At 42.4% G+C, this 13444-nt stretch overlaps 1 protein-coding gene across 2 annotated transcripts in view; it reads left to right on the top strand.

The window, feature by feature from the left end:
- march5 (membrane-associated ring finger (C3HC4) 5) overlaps positions 1-13444 on the top strand; it is a 66972-nt gene that overhangs the window by 15913 nt on the left and 37615 nt on the right. For both annotated transcript variants that reach the window (XM_038991757.1, XM_038991756.1), the window contains exon 2: positions 12409-12611. In XM_038991757.1, the coding sequence (XP_038847685.1) occupies positions 12409-12611 (203 nt within the window). The remainder of the gene's footprint in view (positions 1-12408; positions 12612-13444) is intronic.

The following is a 13444-nucleotide window of genomic DNA, read 5'->3' as shown; positions in this document are numbered from 1 at the left end:
CAGTTGGGTCATCTGCTACTGTCCTCCCTTCCACTGGCATACTGTTATGTTCAAGTCATAACTTTTAGTTCTTTTTTCTGTCGTCTGGTGGTCAAAGCAAGACTGTGAAAAACAGTCTGGACAACCTCGCACTCACACTTTGCCTCTCGCTTCTCTCTAGTTAATGTCACCTCTCCCGGCTCTTACTGACACCTACCATGTCACCTACCCTCTTTCCATTTACTGTAACAAGCATCCTCACCCACTGAGCACAGCTATTTGGTCAGTCCACCCTGGCCAGACCAAATCTGAAGTGATCATAGACATCTGTTTCACAAGTTTGGACAGCACAGTAGAGTAAAGTATAGTAAAGAAAAGTAGCATTCACTACAGTAGAGCACAGAGTACAGTATAATATACTGTACTGAAGATGACTACTTTACTGTGCTTTAGTTATAAAACATACATAGGCATCTATGATTGGTTCAGAATTAGTCTGGTCCAGATCAACCAAATGTGGTCTTATTTGGGGGCGGAGCTCTTTAAAATAATAGTCAGTGTGTAGAATAATACCAAAATATTGCGTATTTCTACCTTTTTGTACCTATTCAGGATAGATCACCATGAAGAGTGATATAATTTGTATCGTACAGATCAGAGACCCATGTAATTCTGTTACTGTAAATCTGTTACCGGATGTAAATTCACTTACTGTAGTTAAATAACCAAAATAATAACCAGTTAAATAACCAAAAAAGTCAAGGGGTCATGTCATAGCAGACACCCCATTCTTTCTGCAGACATCTTTGAAGCTTAATGTACAGTATGACTGCCAAAAACGATAAAACATTGAAATGTGTATCAAATCTTAGTTGTGCTTAAATACTATCATAACTGTTAAAGAAGTGGCAGAATTGTCCTTTTAAGAGGTCCTGTTTAAAATGCACAATATCAATTGACCTCTGAGTACAGTATACTGAACAAAAATATAAATGCAACATGTAAAGTGTTGGTCCCCTGTTTCATGAGCCTGAATTAAAGACCCCAGAAATGTTCCATACACACAAGAAGCTTATTAATCTCAAAATGTGTGCACAAATTAGTTTTTTTCCCCTGTTAGTGAGCATTTCTCCTTTGCCATGATAATCCATCCACCTGACAGGTGTGGCATATCAAGAAGCTGATGAAACAGCATGATCCGTACACAGGTGCACCTTGTGCTGGGGACAATAAAAGGCCACTCTAAAATGTGCAGTTTTGTCACACGACACTAAAGAACAAGTGTAACTGTCAGAAACCATCTCAGGGAAGCTGCATGCTCGTCGTCCTCACCAGGGTCTTGACTTGACTTCAGTTCGGCGTCATAACCGACTTCAGTGGACAAATGCTCACCTTCGATGGCCACTGGCACGATGGAGAAGTGTGCTCTTCATGGATGAATACTGGTTTCAACTGTACCGGGCAGATGGCAGACAGTGTGTATGGGGTTGTGTGGGCGAACGGTTTGTTGATATCAACATTGTGAACAGAGTGCCCCATGTTTCCGGTGGAGTTATGGTATGGGCAGGCATAAGCTACGGACATTGAACACTATTGCATTTTATCAACGACAATTTGAATGCACAGAGACCCATTGTCATGCAATTCATCCACCCGCCATCACTTCATGTTTCAGGATGATAATGCATGGCCCCTTGTCGCAAAGACTTGTACAGAATTCCTGGCAGCTGAAAATGTCCCAGTTCTTCCATGGCCTGCATACTCACTAGACATGTCACCCATTGAGCATGTTTGGGATGCTCTGGATTGACGTGTACGACAGCGTGTTGCAGTTCCCGCCGATATCCAGCAACTTCGTACAGCCATTGAAGAGGCGTGGGGCAACGTTCCACAGGCCACAATCAACAGCCTGATAAACTGTATGCGAAAGAGATGTCATGCTGCATGAGGCAAATAGTGGTCACACGAGATATTGACAGATTTTGTGATCCACTCCCCTACCTTTTTTTGGAAGGTGTCTGTGACCAACAGATGCATATCTGTGCTCCCAGTCATGTGAAATCCATAGATTAGGGCCTAATTCCTGTGTCAATTGACTTATTTCCTTTATCTGAACTGTCAGTGAAATCGTTGAAGTTGTTACATTTATTTTTGTTCAGGGTATATTAGCCTAAGTAGAACACCACTGATAAATAGGCTATTAGTTTGTCGTTAATCTCTAAGCCAACCTACTTGCCTAGCTTTAAAAAAAATGTATACAAAAATTTATTGACAGGACTTGATCATTTGCTTAAAGGGATATTTTGGAAATGTATCTACTTCCCCGGAGTCAAACTCCTGGACACCATTTTTATGTCTCTGCATCCAGTATGTAGGAAGTTAGAGCTAATTTTGCGAGCCAGTGCTGAAAAGCGTTGGCACAATGACCCGACGTCTATGATAACAACGAGCATGCTGTTACCATAGATGTATAGGCATTGTGCTAATGCTAGTTAGCAATTGCGCTAATGTTAGTTAGCGACTTCCTTTAAAATTGCACTCAGAAACATAAAAATGGTATTCATGAGTTCATCTGATTCTGGGGAACTATTTCCATGATTCTGCATGTCTGTCTTTCCAAGACTGATGCCATGTTTAAGCTACATTTTTGACAAGTGTGGTCTAATTCAAACCAGTCTGTTTCAAGCCTTTATTGGTTGGCAGACTAGACTCAAGCTTTTTGTGAGCCAGGGGTTAGGGTTTCTTGGAGAGGATAGCGTTTCGCAAGTTGTATTGCAGCCTGTCATATGTAGGGGCAAGGTTACGGGTACAGGAGCCGATGAATCTGGGAGAGCGCCCACATTCACCTTTGTTCCCTCGGCCGTGCTCCTGTGGAGATGACTGTCCACCATTCCAATCAGCGTCCCGTCCTTCTGTTTCATCCCTCTCGCTCGCTCTGCTGCCTCTCAGCTCCGGTTTTACTGATCTCTTTCTTCTGGGCCTTTGTTAACCTCGGCCGGGCTCACAGTCACAATGATATGCTCATGTAGTCAGAAGCTACAGTGCCAGTCAAAAGTTTGGACACACAGACTCATTCAAGGGTTTTTCTTTATTTTGACTATTTCTACATTGTAGAATAATAGTGAAGACATTTAAACTATGAAATAACACATATGGAATCATGTAGTAACCAAAAAAAGTTAAACGTATCAAAATATATTTGAGATTTGAGATTCTTCAAAGTAGCCACCCTTTGCTTTGAAGACAGCTTTGCACACTATTGGCATTCTCTCAACCAGCTTCACCTGGAATGCATTTCAATTAACAGGTGTCTTGTTAATTTGTGGAATTTCTTAATGCGTTTGAGCCAATCAGTTGTGTTTTGACAAGGTAGGGTTGGTATAGAGAAGATAGCCCTATTTGGTAAAAGACCAAGTCCATATTATGGCAAGAACAGCTCAAATAAGCAAAGAGAAATGACAGTCCATCATTACTTTAAGACATGAAGGTCAGAAATTGCCGCCCAAATAAATGCTTGCCAGAGTTCCAGTAACAGACACATCTCAACATCAACTGTTCAGAGGAGACTACGTGAATCAGGCCTTCATGTTTGAATTGCTGCAAAGCAACCACTACTAAAGGACACCAATAATAAGAAGAAACATGTTTGGGCCAAGAAACACGAGCAATGGGCATTAGACCGGTGGAAATCTGTCCTTTGGTATGATGAGGCCAAATTTGAGATTTCTGGTTCCAACCGCTGTGTCTTTGTGAGACACAGAGTAGGTGAACAGATGATCTCCATGTGTGGTTCCCACCATAATGCATGGATGAGGAGTGGGGGTGCTTTGCTGGTGACACTGTCAGTGATTTATTTAGAATTCAAGGTGAACTTAACCAGCATGGCTACCACAGCATTCTGCAGCGATACGCCATCCCATCTGGTTTGCGCTTAGTGGGACTATCATTTTGTTTTTCAACAGGACAATGACCCAACACACCCCCAGGCTTTGTAAGGGCTATTTGACCAAGAAGGAGAGTGATGGAGTGCTGCATCAGATGACCTCACCTCCACAATCACCTGACCTCAACCCAATTGAGATGGTTTGGGCTGAGTTGGACCGCAGTGTGAAAGAAAGGCTGAGCACTTGTTGGCTGCTTATGTGGGAACTCCTTCAAGACTGTTGTAAAGGCATTCCAGGTGAAGCTGGTTGAGAGAATGCCGAGTGTGCAATGCTGTCATCAAGGCAAAGGGTGGCTACTTTGAAGATTATGAAATATATTTTGATATGTTTAACACTTTTTTGGTTACTACATGATTCCATGTGTGTTATTTCATAGTTTAGTTTATTCTACAATGTATAAAATAGTAAAAATAAAGAAAAACCCTTGAATGAGTAGGTGTGTCCAAACCTTTGACTGGAACAGTAGGTATACACTGAGTGCACAAGACATTAGGAACAACTTCCTGATATTGAGTTGCACCCCCTTTTGCCCTCAGAACAGTCTCAATTCATCAGGGCATGGACTCTACAAGGTGGCGAAAGAGTTCCACATGGATGCTGGCGCATGTTGACTCCAATGCTTCCCACAGTTGTGTCAAGTTGGCTGGATGTCCTTTTGGGTGGTGGACTGTTCTTGATACACACGAGAAACTGTTGAGTGTGAAAAACCTAGCAGTGTTGCAGTTCTTGTCACAAACCAGTGTGCCATTCAAAGACACATCTTTTGTCTTGCCCATTCACCCTCTGAATGGCACACATACACAATCCATGTCTCAATTGTCTGAAGGCTTAAACATCCTTAATTAATATTGTCTCCTTCCTTTCGTCTACACTGATTTAAAGTGGATTTAACAGGTGACGTCAATAAGGGATAATAACTTTCACCTGGATTTACATGGTCAGTCTGTCATTTGGAACAACTGCTCTTTCCATGTTTTGTACACTACAAATGGCTGCTCTGTGACTGCATGCTCTGGATCTGGACAAGGAAATATCCTCTCTGTTCTGGACTATTTTCCAACCTCCCCTAATTTTGGAGTAGAACGCTAGGTAGCCTTCTTGGCTCAAAGCCAAATGAGCATTTGACCCATCATCTCCACTGTAGCTAACTGTAGTGTAACCATAGCCACAGGTAATGCAAGAGGACGTACAGTATTGTGTAGCAGGTTGTGGACATCCCAGCAGGGTGTATTCACATTGAGGAGACAAGAGGACAGAGTCATAGTGGAAGGATGGAGGAGGTTAATATGAGGAGAGTAGAGGAAGGAGGGTTAATGTTTCTATCACAGACTCAGTTTTGCCACGTTGCGCCTGGTTGTCCACAGGCCCACGTTACCTGAGCACCCCGACCCCTAGGCTCCAGTGAGCTCTCCCACAGCCTCATGTTTTATTCACCCCTGGAGGATGGAAAATCAACCAGGTATACCTAGCTTCCTGAGCACACGGCTGAGCCAGGGAGGGCCCCTATCCCGCCCCCCTGCGGCCCGGGTAACAGAGCACACCCTGGGCTGGAGGGTGATGACCGAGATGGCCAGAGATTTGTCATCCATTATTCAGGCCTGGGAGCAGGCAGGTTTAATTATACATGGTGGTATTATGGGATTCGGTGCAGCCACGTTGGACCCATCCCACCCCCACACACAGCCGGCTGGGGCTCGGGATGATGAAACCGCAGCTTAACGTGGGTGGAGCAGGTTGAGGAAGCACAAGCATACTAAGAAATCAAAACAAAGTGACTAGCTATTGATTCTTACCTTGAAGTAGTCCTAGGCATTTTTTGGTGCTGTGTATGGAGTTGGTATAACGGCTCTCTTTTTCGGTCAAGGACAGCGGGGAACTGGAGAACTAGTTTATCTTAAGTGGACACTAGTCATATCCTAGGTATTCTTTAGTACTGGACAACTGACCATGAAAATCCCTGCAGATCATGTCCTTTATTCATTGAAAAGAAACTTCTGCTTCATCATAAATGCTGGATGTGATCTGGGCCATTTCCTGCTTCCAAGGGAAAGCGAAAGAGCCTCAGAGCCCATTCTCAGTAGACTAGCTAGGCCTAGATAGGCCTTTTTTGGTCAAATAAGCAGTGAGAGGGTTTTTCCTATTCTTAGACAGTATGTCCTCAGACTTGGCTTGTGTTGGAGACGACTCGGTGTCAAACTGTAGGATAGTTTTATGACAGGCCAGGAATGTAGGATAGGCTAGTCTTTGGAACAGTGTCGATGTATGTTGATTTCACCATACAATATAACCATAAAGAGAAGACTAAAGATATTAGGCTCCTTTCTTTTATGATAATGTGATAACATCATTGTTATACTGTGTGTTGGCTTATAGGGATTGGGTAAAGGTATGCCATATTAACATTATAGACTGGCCTGATAACTATATCCAAAACTCAGCAGTGTATCACCAGAAAAAAAAACATCTCCAGGCATCAACTGTCTCTTCTTACTGGATTTATGTCATTATTTTATGGGAGGTGGAGATTAATCATTATTTCATTCACCCATTGAAATGCCAACTGTTGAAGGTTCAGTGTAATTATGGAAACAAGCATGTAAATGTCACATGGACGGATTGGAAATAGGTCTCAACACTCCTCTTACTATCAAATCACCTAGCAACAGGGACATGGTGATTGAACATGAACAAGAGCTAACCATCAATGGAACTGTAGTTAGTGACTTGGTTTTAGTCGTAGGTCTCCTGCTGTTTTTCCATTAGCTTCATTGTTTGTCAAAAATTGGCCTGAATTAGGCATACCTTTTTATTTATTTTTTACCTGACATTCAGTACCTTTGGCTTAGGGTTTCCGTTAACCGGCAGTTGTCGGCTTTTTGCTAAAAATGTATAAATGAAAAGCCCACAAACAAAACTGTTGCCAGCCAAAATGACCTGGAGAAAAAACGTCCCATTGCCAAATAATGCTTTTTATTAATTGATGGAAATACCAGTCAATGGAAATACATTTGACTCTCATGCTTATTGGTCTGTGGGTTAATTTGCATAATGTATTTTCGTCAGTCATCATGTAGCCTCTTTATTTTTTTGTATTTTTATATCCAACACAACTATCACACGCGTACAGCATCTAGAGCTTATTTTGAGCGGGATTTGTCATGGAGCTCTTCATGCTGGTTGCTGCTGGAGTAAAACATGCTTTTATAAGCCCATTCATTGCACTATAATTCTAAATGCAAACGTGTGTTAAACAGGTTTGGTGCATGGTTAAAAAGAGCTAGGCCTATTTGTATTTTTCAACTGGTAATACAAGTGCAGGTAACAGGCTATCAGTGCGTCACCACCACTTTACAATGTGAGTTGGAGGCAGTATGCATTTTAATAACAGGCTTATTTAATTGTTTGAAACCTGAATGTTTTCCTTTATATTATGAGGCTTGTCTTACATAGCTTTAAAGTTGCCTATATGCAAATCCGACAATGAAAGGCAATTATTTTATAAAGACTAAATATGTTGTGCGTGAGTTTCAAGTTTGGGGAATCTTACAATTTATTCTACCATTTCTACCAATCTGCATGCCAGTTATGATTTTCATATGCATTTTTGTGGAACAGTTCCATTTCAAGAATAACATTTTTGTTTATCAAAATCATTGTCACATGGTTGATCATAAAAATCTGCATGAGCACCAGCCTCTGCCATATGGACACATTGATATGCCGGCGGCTAAAGAAATGTGAGCATGGAACTCATAGCCTATAGGCCAATACAGCAGTAGGACTTTAACTTCTATTGTCAACTAACAGGCTGACCACCGCTCGCGTCGCAAAATACATTTAGAAATCTATATTATTAAATTATTGCACCCACACTGCTTGCGAGCGCCAATGAGCGTCTGCATTGCCAAGGGCTAAAATAGAAGTCAGTTCTATTTGTGACGCAGATTGCGCTGCAAGTCCTAACTCTCCCATCTTCTCATTGACTTTTAGAAGCATATGCCCACGTGCCATCTCCTCATTGGTTATACCCACGTGGGTAACTGAAAGACGAGCGAGGTCAATGGTGGTAATGCACCTAATTTATGAAAGTTGCCAATCGCAATATAAAGTCAAGAGAAGAAAAAGCCTAGAAGGAGGAGAAATGACTAGAAACGATTCGGTTGACCGTTTTATGTGTGGATTAATTGTCGGAGTAGAGGACCTTGTGCATTTCAGGTAAAATAACAACTCAATGTTTATATCCCAGGACAAGTTAGCTAGCAACAGCAAGCTAGCTAAATAGGACAAATTAGCTAGCAAGTGCAAGCTAGCTAGCTAAATTGCCATAAATGTTTAATGCTTTTCGACCTGTCCCCAAATGAATGTAATTGGTTCAGAGTTTTGGTATTTTAACCTGCGTGTCGTGATCGCGTTTGGTGTGGGGGGACAAAATAAATGTATGCACGATGGTGCACGTGCGCAGCCGGTTTGGGTTCAGTGTAAGTCAAAATACATAAAGCTGACAAATAAAAACAGTTGAAAATATGATATGTTCTTTCATTTGCATACATCTCTCTACTCAACCTGTCTGCCTCCCTTTCTAGATGTCTTGAGCTTCTCTTTTTATCAATTCCCTATTACATATGTTTACTAGGCCTACTGATGGCATATGTAATGGGGAATTGATAAAAAATGTATTATCAAAGGGCCAACAAGTCACACAACGAAACAATGAATGCACAAGAATTGGTGGGAGCCATTCTGGAGAGACTCGCCTATATCTTCGCCACACACCCCTCCCTTTCTTGTTTCAACATTTAACATTATACTCGATACACATGATATTCACACACATTTAAATGCTTTTCACTGACAGCCGCAACTAAATAATCAGCTAGGCTTTTTGACACGCGCTCTACCCAAATGGCTGGCAACCCAAATAGGCATAGGCCTACAGCTTGTGATTTGAAACAATCCACAGCTATTTTTTTTAAGAAGCTAATGATCCTTGACTCCTCTGTGGCTAAGTCATGCTTTCTACTGTATAGACGGGAGTAATTATATAATTTTGGCAAATTTATTTCAATTTACTTCCCTAGACTGTCAGACGCGCTGCCTATGAAAGACTTCCTCAAATGCAATTTCTCTCCTGTTCTATAAATGTTCATATAAGATTGTTGTTGTCCAGCAGGCAAAGGCACAATCATAGTCATATGGTTCCGGTAAATTTCTCAAATGGCTGGGGAATTTAAATCTTCCCGGTCACGATGTCCGGCACCACATTTTCGGAAACCCTGCTTTGGATGTATAGTCCTAGACCTGATTATGACGTCCTTTGTAGATGGCTGAGCATCAGTGGGAATACTAGCATGGTTTTGGATTGGTCTGCATTATTCAGACCAAACTACACCACACACATTAATACATGCAGTAAAGAAACATATCTCTCCTATGCAACTGATTTAATGATGTAACGGCCAGATGATTAGCTGTTTCTTGTCTTATGCCGACAAAGTCAAGGTGTTTTGATATCTAATCTCTCCCCAGATGTTTCACTGAGACTGATGTTACTTGAATTATTCCTCGTCGACGCTCATTGCTGCAAACCAAACCAATTATTAATGTGGTAAAGTGCATCGCCATGCAGGAAGCATGATTAACTTGAGTTTATTCAGTGTAAAATGCTTGCAGGTCAAGTGTTTACCTGAATGGCTTCATTCAAGGGGAATAGAGGCTCAAGTTTAGTCTTTTTTGAGCCCCCTGGTAAGTGCAGGGTTGGACCATTACTCCCTATGCAAAGGGAGTGTCATGAGGAGGGTCTTTGTGTGGGAGGAGAGAAGAGGAAGAAGGGAGGATAGGATAAATGAGTTTTGGAAGAGGCTCACTGGTTGATCAATGTCCTGTTATGGCCTAATACCTGGCTGGGCTGAGAGCAAGGAGTAATTATATTCAATTATGGCTTGGCTCCGGATCAGAACACCACATCTGTCTGAATGTCACGGAGATGGAGGGAGATGATGATGCTCAGTCACCCTCTCTGCTCCTGCTGACAAGAACACAGTTGTTTAGAGTATTGCTCTACTAGAGTGGTTCCCAAACTTTTTATAGTCCCGTACCCCTACAAACATTCAACCTCCAACTAGCACCAGGGTCAGTGCACTTTCAAATGTTGTTTTTTGCCATCATTGTAAGCCTGCCACACACACACACTATACGATACATTTATTAAACATAAGAATGAGTGTGAACCCGGCTCGTGGGAAGTGACAGAGCTTTTGTAGGACCAGGGCACAAATAATAATATAATAATCAATAATTTTTCTCTTTTATTTAACCATCTTAAATTAAAACTTTATTTGTTCATCGAAAATTGTGAATAACTCACCACAGGTTAATGAGAAGGGTGTGCTTGAAAGGATGCACAAAACTCTGCAATGTTGTATTGGAGAGAGTCTGTCTTAAATCATTTTCCACACACAGTCTGTGCCTGTTTAGTTCTCTAGCTGGGCTAACAACAAATGTAGAATTACTGATGCTAGCATTGGATGTACTCGTTGAAGCAGAACAACTTGTGTCGTCGACAGGTGTAGGTGTAGTACTGCTGGTAGTAGCAGTACTACCAGTAGAGCTGGTATGTCTCTATGGACGCGGGCCTTACTACTTTTTAACCATTTATCAATTTTCGCGCAAACAGAATGAGCAGCAGCTACGTTTGGCTACATACGGACCGTTAGTGGAATTCCCGTGAGAGAATAACGGTTAATGTGATTTGGATGTTAATTATTTGACTAGGCTACCTGTATTTGACATTGTGTTATTTTGCTGAATAGTAGATGGTTTAATTTTATTTTTGGCAGTGAAACGGGGCTACTCAGGCGAGGAAATAAACCTCACCTAGCCCCATTGGAAAATATAAATGGGCTGTTTGAAAATGTTTTTATATATATATATATATATATATATATATATATATATATATATATATTAGTATTTATTTATTAAATGTAAATCACATTTTTATTTGGCATACCCCAGTTTGTGAATACCTGATCTACTACATACTAAGGCAGATGGCCTCTGGCATATATGTGGAATGTCTTACCAAGGCACACACACTGTATGTGCATGGAGATAATCTAGTAGGCTATAGAAGACAGACCAGTTTGTTATCCAATCGCTATAAACATCAACCAGGCTTATCTCAGTGCTACTATTCATCACATTTGTCCTTCCTGCATTGAACAAATAATCATTATGGACATTGTTTTCCATTAGTATTTGCCTGTGGCATGTTTGAGAAGGACTTTCAGGTAGACTCTCTTGCCTGTGCATATGGTCCTAGACATCCTGAAGCTGTGTCCACATGGCAGGAAATTGTAGGCCCTATTGATTTAGTAGGCTGCCTACACTTTGACGCTGCTGGCATACACCGCTTTTCAGTTCATTTTCCTCACTTAGCAGATTCTTTGCGTTATTGATCTTGATTGAGTTGTGCACCGTCACTGTGTTCCAGGACACATCTATTCAGTCAACTGTCTGAGAGGATTCTTTGATCACTACACAACACTGTTGTCGGTTCTAAGAGCTAGGCCTGACCTAAGAAAATGTCCTCCAACCACCTTTATCCAAAATGTAACCCCAAGTATAAAAGCCTGTGCCAAGCCTTGGCCTCCAGTGTATTAGAGGTGACTGTTCTGCTGACTGCCCACTTTCGGAGTGCTGTTCCCCTGAGGCCACGGGTTGAGATTGCATTTCAAGCGTTCTTCTCTTGGCCCGGTGCTTTGGACAGCGCACTCCCTCAGAAGTAGGGGGATTTCAGTTTGATCCAGATCAGACTTCTTCAGCTGCAGTGTGTGTAACAGTGTACACACAAACACACACACACACACAATCCTATGACCTTCACAGAATGATGATTGTATTACTCAATAGTTTGGGATTTTGTAGGCTTCTACCTTATTTCTTTTTAAGCCTGCATTCCATGGTGAATGCAAGGTCTCATGTAGTCTGTCTTGTCTTGGGTACCTGTTTGTTCTGTCTTCCTGTCCCAGAGGCGCACTCTCGCTCTCCCTACCTGTCAATCAGTGCCCAGGGGGCAGGGCTTCAGTTGTGTTTCCTCGTACCAGAGGTGAGGATGTGTATTGCCATGGAAGGCCTACATTTGAAGAACTGCCTTGGCTCTTGTCAAGTTTGCTTTGCCCTTAAACATGCTGTTAATCAGCCAGTGTGTTCGGTAGCTCTGAGGTTTACAGGGTGGAAGGTCACATGATCTAAATGAATGCAAACCCTGCCCCTGACACACAACCATTGTCAAATGCACTGAGAATACTTAATTTACTGGTATACAGACATTGATACAAAAACTAACAACCCCAGTGTTTCAGCCAGTGTGTGTGTGTGTGTGTGTGTGTGTGTGTGTGTGTGTGTGTGTGTGTGTGTGTGTGTGTGTGTGTGTGTGTTTTATGTGCCTGTGTAACAACCTCTCTCCTATGTTTGTTTGTTTCAGGAGCTGCTGGGTATGCTTCGCCACTGTTGAGGATGACCGCACGGCGGAGTGGGTGCGTCCGTGTCGCTGCCGAGGCTCCACCAAGTGGGTGCACCAGGCGTGTCTGCAGCGCTGGGTGGACGAGAAGCAGAGGGGCAACAGCACGGCCCGCGTGTCTTGTCCGCAGTGCAACGCCGAGTACCTCATCGTCTTTCCCAAGCTGGGTAATGATATGACAGGGCTGAGGTGGGGGCCTGGGGGATATGGGCTGGACTGGAGTTTCTTGGAGATAGTCAAAGAGGTGGGAGTTTTCCTGGAATATTAGCTTGGAGGTAGTTAGCGCTACGGCGATGGATGTTTTTCCTGAATTTATGATGTCACGCTGTTTGTAGGCTACATCATCGAATTGGTGTCACACTGTCCAAGCTAACGTCTTTCCTGATTTTCACCTGTATGCTTATCACACATCAGGAGTGAGGAGTAGAGAGATTAACATGAATGAACTGCTTATGTGATGATTTCAGTCAGTTATGATTCAGGTCCATGTCATTTGAGTGTTTTGTAATTCTGTTCCAGCTTACCTTCTATATTGAGACAGCTTTGCTGCGTGTGTCAGCACAGTCACGTAATAACAGCTGAATCATGGCCGAATCTGAAGTACAGTAGTCTTTCACTTTACTTAATAACGGATGCAGCACAGGGGCAGTGAGTCAGTGCTGTGAATTAGGAGGGGGACCTGAGAGCTCTAAAAAGCACTCAGCCTGTCTCAACTCACTGCATGTTTGTTTACTCCCAAAGCCGGGGTAGGTTATGTGTGGCGAGTCTGGTAAATATACAGTTTGAGGGAGAAGTTACACAAGGAATAGGAGTGGACAGGGCACCCGCCAGATGCTCATTACCAGACCTGGGTTCAAATGGTATGAGACATATTTCTAATAGTTTGCTTTAGCCTGCCTGGTGTGCCAAATGTGTGGGCTTTGGACTTGTTACTATTGTGTTAAAATTCTATTGGTTCCATTGCACCAGGCAAAGCTCAATCAAGCCCAGGAAAATCATT

Source organism: Salvelinus namaycush, chromosome 4 (genome assembly GCF_016432855.1).
Source record: "Salvelinus namaycush isolate Seneca chromosome 4, SaNama_1.0, whole genome shotgun sequence".
In the NCBI taxonomy this organism is placed as follows: domain Eukaryota; kingdom Metazoa; phylum Chordata; class Actinopteri; order Salmoniformes; family Salmonidae; genus Salvelinus; species Salvelinus namaycush.
This window is presented reverse-complemented; position numbering and strand designations above follow the sequence as displayed.